The sequence below is a fragment of the Chrysochloris asiatica genome, unplaced genomic scaffold (assembly GCF_000296735.1).
Source record: "Chrysochloris asiatica unplaced genomic scaffold, ChrAsi1.0 scaffold00181, whole genome shotgun sequence".
NCBI classification, from domain to species: domain Eukaryota; kingdom Metazoa; phylum Chordata; class Mammalia; order Afrosoricida; family Chrysochloridae; genus Chrysochloris; species Chrysochloris asiatica.
The window spans coordinates 4,905,659-4,921,495 of NW_006408699.1; the positions used below are offsets into that span (position 1 = coordinate 4,905,659).

General features: G+C 36.3%; 1 protein-coding gene across 1 annotated transcript in view; it reads left to right on the forward strand.

Annotated features, from left to right (window-relative positions):
- CCDC148 (coiled-coil domain containing 148) overlaps window positions 1-15,837 on the forward strand; it is a 396,419-nt gene that overhangs the window by 293,097 nt on the left and 87,485 nt on the right. The window contains exon 12 of the mRNA XM_006872045.1: window positions 15,498-15,616. Coding sequence (XP_006872107.1) covers window positions 15,498-15,616 — 119 coding nt within the window. The remainder of the gene's footprint in view (window positions 1-15,497; window positions 15,617-15,837) is intronic.

The window sequence follows — 15,837 nt, forward strand, 5'->3', positions numbered from 1 at the left end:
AATCAGTTATAGGCTGAATATGGGCTCCTGCTTACTAATTCTTAAAAGCGTGTTTCTTAATTCTTAAAGCTTTTGTTAATTACTTGCTTATTTATTCTTCAGAAAGAATATGACAATTTACTCTTCAATTATCTAGTGGATGGGCTATCTGCTCATCATAGAGACAATTCAAGTTTAGGGTAAATGATGAATATCTGAAATACAAAGAGGAATACAAATTGTGATTTGAAAGAAGATCAATTAACCAGGCTGGATAGTGGCAAAATTAGATTTTTATTTTGAAGACCAACAATCTAGCATTGATTTCTTGCCTATGTGAAGAGTTTTTCTATCTTTGCATAAAGAATACCCTGCAAATTAATTCTCTTGGAGCCAAATTTTCATTCTGAAGCTCAAGCAAGTCCTAGGTTGAAGCCTGCTGAGTCTATACCATAAGATATAAAAGAGATAACATGGCTTTAAAGATTTTGAGAGTAGGAATGACTAAGTGTCCTGCTCTAGCACAAGATAACTTTAATATCACTCCATGTACAATTTGAGTTATAAAAGTACAATGTACCCATACTCTGTCAAGATTAAATGAATCTCCATAACTTAGATGACTAAGTAAATAGGATTACTGATTAAAAAGTTGCGTGGTTATTGTCTATCCAGGTGTTTCATGAAAAGATTTGCATTTGTATGAGTTGGTCTAAAAAAAGCATTGCATACAATGCCTTTTGGTATTTTTCATTGCATCATTTTAGCACATATTTGTCTTGTACATTTCTTCTGAAAGATATGAGGCTTGATATAAATAACTACTTCAATATATACCATATTCCTTTCTTTCTAGACATTCACAAAAATGTTTGAAAAAATATGTGAGAAATAAATATGATTATTAAATTGATTACAAAGAAAAGGGCTTTATATGTTAGTTGATGGTACTTTTATGTGGTAAAAAGTACCATCAAATTCTAAATAAAATGAGTGAAAACATAATCTTAAAGATGAAAATGAATACTTTGCTATTAAGATGTCCTGTTATTATTTTTACTTATGAAATTTTTATTGTGAATTGAGTGAAGATTTACAGAATAAATCAGAGTTCCATTCAACAATTTATATGCAGTTTACTCTAAGTCATTGATTGCAATCCACACAATATAACATCACTTATCCCACTTCTTCCCTGTATTTCCTCTTTCCATTTCTACTCCTTTTGTAACCCTTCTGAACTTTGTCCTTGAGTAAATTCTGCCCTTTTGAACTCAGATAGTTGATTATTCTAAGGTGTGTTATCTCTCTAGTGCTATTATCCCCCAACTAAAAGTTGAGTCATGAAGATGAGTTCTTTCCAGACCTGAAGGGTGAGTAAGGGCTATGGTTTTGAGAGTCCTACTAGTTTCTGTCTGATCAGTATGCCTGATCTTTTTATGCTTTTGAGTTTTGTCCTACGTTTTGCTCCCACTCTATTCACAACCTTCTACTGTGATCCTTTTCAGAGAAGTTGGTAGTGGTAGGTGAGTAACATCTCATTCTTCTAGTCTCAGGGTTGTGGCGGCTGAAGTTTGCATGGCCCATTTAGTCCAATAGCTTCATTGTTCCCATGTAACTGCAGTTTTCTTCAGTCTTCTTTTCTCTGAACAGGGACAGACCACTAGTTGCACTTTGATGACTGCTTACAGCCTATTTTTTTTCCTTCCAAATTGTTAATAAATGAATTGAGAGATTTACAGTGCAGATGATCAGTTTTACATTCAACAAGTAATATATTTCACTTCATCTAGATTGCAATCCCCTCAATGTAGTATCACTTATCCTACTTGCTCCCTGGGTTTCTTATTTCCATTCTTCCTTCTTTTCCCACCCTTCTGATTTTTGTCCTTAGGTCAATGTTGCCCTTTTGATATTGAATAGTTGACAATTCTATGATGTGTTTACGTCAATAGATGTCCTGCCATCTATTGCTTGGCTGAAAATTGAACCACGAGAGTGTGTTCAGTTCTAGACCTGAAGGATGATCCAGGGCCATGGCCTTGGGATTACAGCAGTCTCTATCTGACATGTAAGTTTGGCCTTTTTTTGTGATTTTGAGTTTTGTTCATTATTTTCTGCCACTCTACCCAGGACATTCTAATGGGATCTCTTTCAGAGCAGTTGGTAATCATAGCTGGGTACCACCTAGATCTTATCATCCCCAAGTGGTGAAGACTGATGCTCACGTGATCCATTAGTTCATTGGACTAGTTGTTCCCAAGCATCTTCAGTTTTCATCACTCTTCTTTCTTCTGAACAAGGAGAGACTAATAGTTGCACCTTAGATGACTGTCATGAGCTTTTAAGATCCCACTTGTTACTCACAAAAGTAGGATGTATAACATTGTCTTTGTGGCCTATGTTATGCCAATTGATCTTGGTGTCCTCTGAGACTATGTTTCTGAGTCCCTGGCCCCATCCAGTTGTTCCCTCAAGGTGTTTGGTAATGTCTAACAAATTTTCATAATTTTGCCCCCTGTGTGCTGCACTACATGCTTGGGTATATTTTCAGTAAAAGAAAATACCCATGTGTAAATATCCTCTGTCAAACCTTTATATACCTGTGGGTATACCCCACTGTTCTTCATATACCCATTCTACCTGTGTATCTGTCCTTGTTTCTACCCATAGATCCTGTTATTACAGGCTTGTGTATATAAATGCATGCTCTATTCCCTTTAACTCTTGCACTCCTACCTGTGTGATCCCCTGCTTTCATCATTCTTCTGCCAACCTCCCTCTTGTGTACTACCTTCCCTGTAACACAAGTTAACATATGTCTATCTTCTAGTCAATGAATTAGTCTCCTTTCTTTCCCACTCTGTTAACCATCAAAGATTGTTTTTTGTTAGCATGCAAACCTTTTCTTGACTTTTTACAATAGTGATCTCATACAATATTTGTCATTTGGGATTGACTAATGTGGTACTGTAGGATAACCATCAGTTTGCAAAGTTGGTTTGAAACTGCAAGGCAAGTGGTTCAAACCTACCAGCTGCTCCTTGGAAACAGTATATAGGGTCACTATGAGTCAGAATCAACTCAAAGGCACTTAACAACAACAATTTCATGCAGTGTAATGTCCTCCAGTTTCATCCATGTTATGAGGTGTTTCACAGATTCCCCATTATTATTCAGTATTGTATAATAAATATTTCATTGTGTGTAGGTACCAAAGTTTTTTTAATCCATTCTTCCACTGATGGGCATTTAGGCTTTCTCCATCTTTTTGCTGTTGTGGATGAGCATGCTGTGATGAACATGGATGTGCAGATATCTATCTGTGTCCTGGTTTTTATTTCTTAAAGATATATGCCACCTAGGGAGATTGTTGGGTCATACAGTATTTCTATTTCCAACTTTTTGAGGAAGTGCGCCCTACCATTTTCCATAGTAGTTGTACCATTTTACAATCCCCCCGGCAGTGTAGGAGGGTCCCAGTGCCTCCACAGCTTCACAAACATTTGTTGTTTTCTGTTTTTCTGAACTGTGCTATAAATGCTGGGGTGAGGTGATATCTCATATTATTTTGATTTGCATTTCTCTAATGGTTAGTGATTGCAAGCACTTCTTAATGTGTTTGTTGGCCACCTGAATGTGTTCTTTGGTGAAGTGTCTGTTCATGTCCTCTGCCCATTTTTAAATGGAATTATATGTCTTTTTCTTGTTTTGATGTTGACATTTTCTATAAATTAAAGAGTTTATGTCTAATATGTCATTGTCAAAAGTGTTTTTCCTAATCGGTGTGTTCTCCTTTTACTCTTTTGGTGCTTAACTAAGTGTCTAAGTTTTAGGAGGTCCCATTCATCTAGTTTGTCTTCTATTGTTTGTGTGTTTTCCTTTATGCTTGATTTCTCTCCTTGATCTTCCTATTGCTGATTTCTAATTTTATAAGGTTATGATCTGAGACGATGCTTTGCAGTATTTAGATGTTTTTTAATTTATGGAAGCTTTCTTTGTGGACTAACCTATGGTCTATCCTGGAGAATGTTCCATATACACTGGAAAATAATGTGTATTGTGCTTTTGTGATCTATAAGGTGTATAAGGAGTATTCTGTAGATGTCTGTAAGGTCAAATTGACTGGTTGTGTTGTTTACTTCATAAACACACACACACATATCTCATCCCATTGCTTTCTTGCCTGGTTTCTGATGAAATATCAGAGTTTAGTCTTGCTTCCTGTTTGTTATAACTTTGCTTTCCCCAAGCTATTTCAGGATTCTTTTCTTGTCTTTGGATTTGGAAAGTTTGATTATGATGTTGTTTTTAAGTACCATCAAGTTGGTTCCAACTCATAGTGAATCTATATAGTGTTTTAGAGGAGTGGCAAACTGCCAAGTTTTGCAGTTTAAACCAACCTTAAAGTTAAGTCCTTATCCGAAAAACCCTTTTGGGGTCTATCTTGTTTGGGGTTCATTGAACTTATTGAATGGTTATCTTCTTGTCTTTCATGATATTAAGGAAGTTTTTCTCCAACAAATCTTCAATGATTTTTTTTCTGTTATTTTTTTGTCTCTTCCTGTTCTGGAATTCCAATCACAAGCGAACTATTCTTCTTGATGTTTTCTCACATAACTATAGGCTTTCTTGTTCTTTATTTCTTTTTTTCCTGATTGATCCTCTAGCAGATTTTTACTGAGAGCTCTGTCTTCAATTTTGTTAATTCTGTCTTCCATTGATTCAGTTCTACTCCTTTGCTCCTTCAATGCATTATCTATTTCTAAAATTTTAATTAATATTCTGTATTTCTAGTTCCTATTTTTATATGTTTAACATTTTTTTTTCCCATTTATTTGTCAACTTTTTTCCTGTAATATTTTCCTGAATTCTTCTAGCCATGAAAGTGACTAAAGGCAGGGCATTCAGTATGAGTAAGTCAGTGCCCAGTTCAAGATGAAGTTTCAACTGGCCTAGAAGGTGTCTGAGGACAGGGGGCCTGGTTCCAGGAGTTCTTAACAACTAAGGGTTAGCTGCGGGAGGGTTTCAGTATGGATGTACAGTCTGCTGGTCTGAGGAGGTGGGGAGTACATTCCTCTAAATGCAGGGGTGTGTGTACCTGATGCCTGATCCCTCACAAGAGGTCTTCTAACCTCAGGCAGAACAGGGGCTGTGAGGGTGGGCACGTGGGTGAGGGTGGAGTTGGTCACACTTCTGGCCTCTGGTGTGGGCACCTGTACAGTCTTGGGTGAATGGAGTCGATTATCAGGTTGCTGTTCCAATCAATGCCAGGTCAACAGCTTTATAGATTCATCCAGTCTCAATTGTTCTAGAAAGTCTGGATTTTATGAGAATTTGTAACTCTGTTATAAAACCTCTCACCCCCAGTTTGATCAGAATTATTTTATAGAATCTTTAATCAAAAGGTAGAATTCAGCAGATTAATATTTTGAACCTATATTTAATATCATTTGTGTGTCTGGCTAAGTGTTGTGACTGTCTCTGGAACAAGTCATTAAAGACTCTGAGTTATCAACTGTGAGCAATGTACAGAGGCCCATTTGTTCAAAGAGATATTAGCATCAGACATGTAGCTTGAAATCAGACACTCAAACTGTATTCCTATAATAATGCTTCCATCGTAGCTTTCTGCTATTTAAATAAATAAGAAATTCTTACTATAAATTCTTACTTCATGCTGAATTTTAGTACTTATTGGACTAAGGAGTTAAGAAATATACTTTCGTGATTATGTAATATTAGTTAAAGTTTGTTTTAATTAAACCTTGATATACTCAAATACTGTAAACATCATAGTTACTAGTGAAGTTTTTAATAAGAAACAATTTGTTTGGCACATTATAAAAGTAAGGTAGGACATAAAAATGTCCATAATCCCTCTGAAAAACAGCACAGCATTATTTTGGCTCATAGAACCATATAGAGAATAGTTTGTTCAGTTTATTTACATTTTTACTGGCTTAATTTTATGAACAAAATGTGGGACTGTGAAAGAGTAACATCTTGTATCCAGTACAAATCAGAGTTTATAAGAGAAGATGGGGAATAATGAGAGGGTTTTTTGTTTTCTTTTTGGTGAGAAAAGCTAGATGTTTTTAGAAACCTCATTTGGATGGCAAAAGACAAGCTTTAAATTCAACTTTTATCCCTTGTACTAATTTCCAGATTCCCCTATCAAGGGATGTTACAAAGGATCCCTCAAAAAGCAATGTGTTTAAAATTTGTGTTTCAACAAATGTCCCAAAGGGCTAGTTAAATATCCTTAATCTTGACTTTAATTTGAGGCTTGCAAAGCCAATAATTCTTGATACACACGTCCTGCTCCTATTAATTGATGCAAAGTGAATGAATTGTTCTTAGGGAAGTGCTTAGTTAATCCTTTACCATCCTGCAAAGAAAGCTGCTGGCTTCCTTCCCATCCACAACTTGGTTATTCTTGGGCTGAAGACCAGGAGAAGCATCCACTCACCTAACAGTGATCAATTAAACCTTATTAAGTTCAGACAATATACAAGGTACTCGCATACAAAGATGAATAATGTAGATCAATATGGAAAGTGCTACAAGGATGCATAAATAGTGCCATAGAAGCTCTGTTTGGAGGAGGGGAAGGAGGAGGATGGAAATGCTAAAACTGGCTCTTAAATGATGAACAGGAGAGATTTATAGGGTAATAAGGCAGGGAAGGGCATTCGTGGTAGGTATTTAATACTAAAATGTTATATAACACAATCTAGTGCAGAACTTCATGAAAAAGAATCAAGGAGACAAGGCGTGGCAAAGCAAGGAATATAATACACTATGAGCTAACTCCGTATTTTGTGCCAACTATTAGTCCTGTCGACTACTTTTTTCTCTGAGTCTTTGGTTTTCTTCTTTCTCTTTTGTTCCAGATGAGTGGAAACCAATAATTATATCTATAATAATTTTTTTTTTTTTTAGTTTAATAGCAAACTTACAGGAACAGCACAGAAAACAGACAACATTAAAAGCATGTACTTACATGTGGGACAACTCAGTTAGAAAAATATAGTGAATGGATGGAATCTACCTTATGATAAAAATGCTACAAACACCATTTAGTTGCTGTCAATAAGAAATTTACTTGTTTTAACAATAATCCAAATGCTGGCATTGTCCAGAAATTTTTAACAGGCTTATATCTAATTGTTATAAAGTTGAACTGCTGAAACTTGTTCACTGAAACATTTTGATTTGCATTAATGCTTTATGACCCCACATTTATATTAAAAATTCACACAAATGAAAATGAAAAAACTGCCAATACCTGATTGAACTCTGTTGCCTTTATTTACTTGCTGATTGTCTCATCCTCTTTCTAGAAAGTCCCAGCTACATGAGACAGAGACATTTTCTGTCTTAAACATCATATCCCAAATGAATAGCACAGTATCTCACTTAAAACTTATGCTCATTAAATATCTGTAGACCAAATGAATGCCAGTCAACCATATTTTAAGACTATATAGATAAGAGTCAATAGAAGCCAATACATCAAGTCAAATAAGAAGAAATAGATATTTGATTAGATAGTATAAAAATTGTTGAGAATAGTAAATTTGGAGTGGTGAAAACTTAGATAGAAAAACTCTAGGTGAGGAGTAAAATGTTGTTGTTGTTGTCTTTTAAGTGCCATCCAGTTGGCTCCAACACATAGCATCCCTGTATATGGTTTCTGAGGAGTGGCTAGTGAGTTTGAAATAACAATCTTTGCCATTCAAATCTACCTTGAGGTCCAATGCTTTATCGGACAGTGCCATGCTAAACAGAAGGTATGTAATTGGACAACAGAAAGTACACTAAAATGCTTGACTGAAAAGAAAAAGATGAAGGTTGTGGTGCTAAGAAAAAAGGACCAGTCTTAGGACCACGAGAAAGTCCATTTTTCTTTATTTAATGGGAGAGATTTGAAACAATTTCTATGTGAGTGGAAGGAAGCAGCAAAGATATAAAGCTTGGAACTATAGGACTGAGAAAGGGTGGATGATGGATTACAGTTCTGAAGAATGTGGACTTGGGAAATGGGATCTGGAATACTGGTGAGAGATTAGTCTTAGACAGTAAGAAGAACACCTCTTTTTCTGAGGGAAAGTACATCAAGAAAGGTATATTTAATATTTGATCTGTTTTATCTGATGAAAGTGAAGAAGCAGGGGCAGATACAGAGCTTAACATAGTGAACAGGATTTAGAATATCACTATGAGAAATTGAGAGGCAGTTTTCCAGGAGTTTATAAGAAGGAATGATGATTATCTTTGGAAATATTAATGAAACCATAAATTTGGAACCAGTTTTTGCAGTGGTATAATTCGTTCATCAGTCAAATGGTAATTAAAATATACTATGTTCTAGACACTTATATGGTTGTGGAAGTGCTAAGATAAATCAAAATTTCTGTAAACTTGTAGGGAAGAAAAACAAGTATATTGGTTAGTAAAGAGTTGTTATGTGAGCTATATTGGAAGAAAATACTACCAGATCGTAGAGAATGATGTAAGGGATGTTCTGGTCATTGAATGGATTGCTATTATCCAAAATGTCAGATTAGAGCTATTCTTGAAGACAATGGAATCCTGGATGGAGGCAGGGAAACAACTCTGAGATTAGCAAATTAGGAGTGCATTCAGACTGCTGTTGAAAATGCCTAGGAAGATGGAAGGAGTTGTGTCAGAGAAGGCTATGACTCTAGTATCTGAATTATTGATAAATATTTTAGAGTGAACTTGAAATTAATACACATTAATAAGAAGAATAGAGTCCTGGTGTGATGCTGTAGGATGAGCACTGGCCTGCTAACCATGTGGTTAATGGTTCAAATTAAACCACTCCTTGGAAACCCTATGCAGGGTCACTATGAGTCCGAACTGACTTGATGACACTTAACAACAACAACAGTAGTAAGGACAGGAAGAAGGTGAGTGTCATGGACTGAATTGGGCCCTCCCAAAATATGTGTCAACATGACTGGGCCATAGAATTCTCAGTGGTTTGGCAGTTATGTAATAATGTAATGTGGCAGTTATGCATCGATTCCCATGATGTGATCTGAAGTGAGAAACCAAAAAGAAGATTAAGGGTGGGATGCAACACCTTTAATCCTATCACTGCCCTCACCCAATGCAAGGGGAGTTTCCCTGGATTGCAGCCTGTAACACTTTTTATCTTATTAAAGGAGAAACTAGCAGGAACAGAGGAACTTACTACCACCAAGAAAGAATAGCTAGGAGTGGAATGTGTTGTTTGGACCTGGGGTTCCTGCACTTGGACCTGGGGTTCCAGACTAAGACAGAGTAGGAAGAAGAAAAGACAGACTGATTTTGAATGGTTGCTATTGTTGTTAAGTGCCATTGAGTCTGTTCCAACCCATAGCGACCCTGTATAGGGTTTCCAAGGAGCAGCTGGTGAGCTTGAACCACTGACCTTGCAGAGCCACAATGAAAACCTTATGAATAGCAATAGAAGGAACATTGTCAGATATAGTGCCCCTCAGGTTGGAAGGAACTCAAAATACAATGGGGGGAAGATCTACTTCCTCAAAATGGAATTGACCCTAATAACATGATGTGGTGGTTATGTGCTGTAGAGTCGGTTCCGACTCATAGCGATCCTGTACAGGGTTTCCAAGGCTGTAATTCTTTACAGGAGCAGAAAGCCTCATCTTTCTCCCATGAAACAGCTGGTAGTTTCAAACCGCTGACCTTAAGGTTCACAGCCTGATTCGTAAGCACTACGTAAACTCTCAAAACCTTCATTTGATGGTATGGCACAATTCAAAATGAGAACAAACTGTGGAAAACATCCATTAATTAGAACTTGGAATATACAGAGTATGAATCTAGGCAAATTGGAAGTTGTCAGAAATGAAATAGAATGCATAAAGATCCACATCCCAGGCATTGTTAATCGATGCTCTTTAGTCTGTTCAGACTTCTAGTGAACCTGTACACAACATAACAAAATATTGCCTGGTCTTATGCCATCCTCACAATTGTTGTTACACTTGAGGTCACTGCTGCTGTCATTGTACCGATCCATCTTGTTGGGGAGTCTTCCTCTTCTTCACTAACCCTCCACTTTTCCAAGCATGAGATCCTCCAAGGAAGGGCCTCTCCTGGTAATATGTCCAAAGTATGAGAGATGAAGTCTCACCATCGTGGCCTCTAAGAAGCATTCTGGCTGTAAGTCTTCCAATACAGGTTTGTTTATTTTTTTTTGACAGTCCATGGTACTATTAATATTCTTTCCAACACGATAATTCAAATGCATCAATTCTTCTATGTTCTTCCTTATTCATTGTCCAACTTTCACATGTATATTAGGTTATTGAAAATACCATGGCTTGGGTCAGGCACACCTTAGTCCTCAAATTGATATCTTTACTCTTAAGCATTTTAAAGAGATCATGTGTAGCAGATTTGCCTAATGCAATATGCCATTTGACTTCTTGACTGCTGCTTCTATGACTGTTGATGGTGGATACAAGCAAAATGAAGTCTTTGACAACTTCGATCTTTTCTCCACTTATCACGGTGTTATTTATTGATTCGGTTTTGAGGACTCTTGTTTTATTTACATTGAAGTGCAATATCATACTGAAGACTGTAGTCTTTGATTTTCATTAGTATTTGAATCACCTGCATTACCTGTATCACCTGCACACCACAGGTTGTTAATTAATCTTCCTCCAATCCTGATGCCACGTTCTTCTTCATATAATCCAGTTTCTCAGATTATTTGCTCAACATACAGATTGAATAAGTATGGTGAACGTATACTGCCCTGGCCACAGGTTTCCTGTTTAAACCATTCAGTAGCCCTTTGTTCTGTTCAAACGACTGCCTCTTGGTATATGGAAAAGTTCCTCATGAGCACTATTATGTGTTCTGCAATACTCATTCTTCACAATGTTATCCATAGTTTATCATGATCCACATAGTTGAAAGCTTTTGCATAATCAGTAAAGCACAAGTAAATGTCTTTCTGCATTCTCTGCTTCCAGCCAAGATCTATCTGATATCAGTAATGATAGCCCTAGTTCTATATCCTCTTCTGAATCCTGCTTGAGTTTTTGGCAGTTGCCTGTCGATGTACTGCTGCAACCCTTTTTAATTATCTTCAGGAAAACTTTACTTGCATGTAATATTAATTATGTTGTTTGATGATATCCACATTCTTTTTGGTCGTCTCTGGAATTGGTGCAAATATGAATCTTTTCCAATCAGTTGGCCAGTTAACTGTCTTCTAAAATTCTTGGCATAGACGAGTGCCTCCAGTGCTGCATCAGAAGTTGAAAGATTTCAGTTTGTATTTGGTCAATTCCAGGTTCCTTACTTTTTGCCAATACCTTTAGTATATCTTGGAATTCTTTCTTCAGTACCATTGTTACTATTGTTAAGTTCTGTTGAATTGTTTCCAACCCATAGCAACCCTATATAGGGTTTCCGAGGCATTGCTGGTGAACTTGAACTTCTGACCTTGTGGTTCAAATGACTTTGCAGACCAACGCATTAACACACAGTGCTGCTCTTGTTAGTATGCTACCTCTTGAAAAGGTTGAACATCGATCATTTCTTTTTTGATACAGTGACTCTGTGCAATCCTCAAGATTAGTGAGCTGAAATCATCTGGTCTTTACCATTTTGAATCAGGAAATCATATGGTTTACTATGCTGGGCATGACAAATTGAAGAGAAATAGTGTTGCATGTGTCATCAAAAAGAATATTTCAAGAACTTTTTAAAGTACAATGCTGTCTGGGATAAGATAATATCCATATGCCTACAAAGAAAACCAGTTAACAACACTATTATTCAAATTTATAGCACCAACCACTAATGCCAGTCATGAAGAAATCAAAGAATTCTACCAACTTCTTCAGTCTGAAATTGATCAAACATGCAATCAATATATATTTATAGTTACTGGTGCTTAGAATGTAAAGGTTGGAAACAAAGAGGGAGGATCAGGAGTTGGAAAATATGGCCTTGGTGATAGAAGTGATGCTGGAGATCACGTTATAGAATTTTGCAAGACAAAGTACATATTCACTGCAAACACCTTTATGAAAAGCTTGGAACTCACCAGATAAAATACACTGGAATCAAATTAACTACATCTGTGGGAAGACAAGATTGAGAAGCTCAATATCATGCCAAAACAAGGCCGGGGAAGACTGTGGAACAGACCATCAATTGCTCATATGCAAGTTCAGTCTGAAGCTGGTGAAAATTAAAACAAGTCCATGAGAGCCAAAATATGACTTGGTCATATCCCACCTGAGAGCCAAAATGTGACCTTGATTATATCTCAATTAATTTAGAGACCATCTCAAGAACAGACTTGATACATTAGACACCAATGACAGAATACCAGAAGAGTTGTGGGATGACATCATGAACATCATACATGAAGAAAGAAAAAAGTCTTTTAAAGGACAAGAAAAAAAGAAAATACCAAAGTGGATATCAGAAAAGACTCTGAAACTTGCTCTTGAGCATATAGAAAATAAAGCAACTGGAAGAAATGAGGACATATAAGAGCTGAAAAGAACATTTCAAAGGGCAGCTCAAGAAGAAAAAGTCATATATTCCAATAAATTGTGCAAAGACCTGGAGTTAGAAAAAAGAGAAGAACACGCTCAGCATTTCTTGAACTGAGATAACTGAAGAAATTTTCAAGCCTTGGATTACAATACTGAACGATTCTATGGACAAAATATTGAATGATGTTTGAAATATCAAAAGAATATAGAAGGAATACACAGAATCACTGTACCAAAAAGAATTAGTAGATGTTCAGTCATTTCAAGAGGTACTATATGATCAAGAACCAATGGCACTGAAGGCATTGGAAAAAACCAAGGCTCCAGGAATTGATGGAATAATAATTGAAATGTTTCAACAAACTGATGCAGCACTGGAGATGCTCACCTTTCTATGCCAAGAATTTGGAAGACTGCTACCTGGCCAACATATGGGAAGTGGTCCATATCTGTGCCCATTCCAAAGAAAAGTGACCCAATGGAATGTGGAAATCATTGAGTAGCATCATTGATACTGTTATTGTTGTTGTTGTGTGCCGTCGAGTCAGTCCAACCCATAGCGACCCTGTATAAGGTTTTGGAGGAGTGGCTGGTGAGTTTGAACCGCAGTCCCGCTCATTAACCCACAGCACCACAGGGAAGTAAAATTTTGTGGAAGGTATTTTTAAAATGGTTACAGAGTACATAAACAGGGAGCTGCCAGATATTCAGGCCAAATTTGAAGAGAACGTGAAACAAAGAATATCATTGCTGACATCAGATTGATCTTGGTTGAAAGCAAAGAATACCAGAGGGATGTTTCATTGTGCTTTATTGACTACGCAAAGACATTAAACTGTGAGGATTATAGCAAACTCTTAATAAAATTGAGACGAACTGGTATGTCAGAATGTGTGAGGAACCTGTTCATAGACCAAGAGGTAGAACAAGGTAATACTGAATGGTTTAAAATCAGGAAAAGTGTTTGCTCAGATTGTGTCCTTTCACCATACTTATTCAGTCTGTATACTGAGCAAATAATCCAAGAAACTGGATTATATGAGGAAGAACATGGCATCAAGATTAGACTCATTAGTATCTTGAAATATGCAGATGATACAACCTTTCTTGCGAAAGTGAAGATGACTTGAATTACTTACTGAGGTATGTAAGTAATTATGAGAGTTTGAAAGAGTGTGAGAGAAAATCTGAGTGTATTTCCAACAAAGAAGCTCAGTTTCTAGTAGTGACTAAAGACACCAGAGATTCAGGGATGGAAATACAAGTTGGCCCTGAGATACCAAAAAGCCTCAGATGTAAAAAGTCTCCATTCTAGGGCCTGCCTGGCTCCAGCAATCTGGAGTTGGTCTGCTTGTGGCCAAAAGATTGTATGTAAAGGACCACTGACACCCCTCCAAGACTAGTGCTGGGAATAAATGATTGTTGGTCTTTTGGAACCTGGAGAAAAATTATCTTTAGTTCAATATATGTTAGTTTGTTTTTGTTTTTTTAATTCAGCTAAAAAGTATTTTTTCTGTTTTTGAAACAAATATGCATTCATTATAAAAAAATAATGAGGAGAATCATAAAGAATAAAGTAAAGATCACTTGTACTTACCAGATAATGTAACATTTCTATGTCTGGCATTAATAGAATGTTACCATTTATCAGGTAGGAGTTGGGAATGCACATTGTTAGGCAATGGTTTTCCTCTGGTCTGCTCCTTCTCTATCCATTTCTTCGACCTTGCTACTGCTACTTTTTGAACTTTGTCTGTATTCTCTCTATTTCAGATGTCAGTCAAATCATGATCACTCTACATTGAGCTCCCCCAGTTATTCTTTAAGCTGGGGGCATATTTCACTATTGGTATTGCAAACACAGTGCAGAAATGGTGTGACTGTGGCAATGGTACTTGGGATCACTCTTTTATTTCCCTCCTGTGTTTTGACTGAGTGGGCAAGTTAGGAAACCAGTTAACTATTCATGTTCACGTCTCAAATGATAACATGCCATGTTGTATCTGAGTAAGGTTAATCTATACACTACAAGAGACCTCTGCTGACAATCATTCCATTAATTTTCACCATAGAAGTACCCTGGTTTCACCATCAAGACCCAGTCTCTTGACAAAAAACACATGGCAAGCCAGAGAAGTTGAGAGGTACTTTGTAAAATAAATGTTAACTTCAATTACCACACCACATCACCCACTTCTGTATAAAGGAAACCTGAGCAATGGTTACAGACACATGAAAATAACAAACACATGTCTGTTCCCTGTTTTAGAATTCTGCTTCTAATTTCAGAGGAGGAAAGTAAAACATACATAAAAAGGACATTGCTCTAACCTTTTTCATTTGATAAGCTTGACCTTTATTTTACCACAGAAGTCAGAACTACTATATACCACAACTCTAATTCTTTACTTTTACTCCTTCCTCCCACCTATCTCCTGCCACTTTCCCAGAAGAATAAAGCTTTCAACATCCTGCTGTCCATTAGCATAAATAAACTCATGCTTTTAGAGTAAAAACATTTTTCATGCTGTATTTGTTAAAGATTGCATTATCATAGAAGATAATAATCTAAAGTAACAAGTCGGCTTTATACTTATGAGACACTGTCATGAATTTATTGAGGTTCCTTGAGACTCAATTATTTTAGTCATAGATTAAAACCTTTGGAGTCAGCACAAGTTACATTTCCATAGATTTGTAAAGAGCATTCTGTAAATTCTTAAATCATGCAGAGTCTCAGGATATGTACCTTTATATTTTAATTTACTCTTCTGCTGCCAGTATGTTGTAGGGAGATCTAAGAAAGGAAGAAACACAAACAAAAATATAAAGTGCCATTTAAATGTAATTTTTTCTCTATGAACCGATGAATAATGTTATTATATATCTCTCCTTGTTTTCTTTTTATATATCTGCTGTTAATTTCAATTTTTTGTAACATTTATGTAATAGATAAGAAAATACTGGGCCAAGAAAGAACAGAAGTGGCAAGAAATGGAAAAGAGAGATACTCAGCGTCTAGAAGAACTGAAGAAATTAATGGCTGAACAGTCAGTGAAAGACAGTAAAAGGTAAAAGAAAAATGTTAAATTGTATGGCAATGAAGGTGGTGAATAGAATCTTTTAAAATGTGTTAGGATAAACAATATTAGAAGGAACAGTTTTCTACATTTAATATACACATACTTATATTCACAAATGATAAAATATTGTATTTTATGCTATCATATTCACACATGAACCTCTAATTTCTCATTTTGTTTCTTAAATAAATGTCTGGTTTAAACCCCAT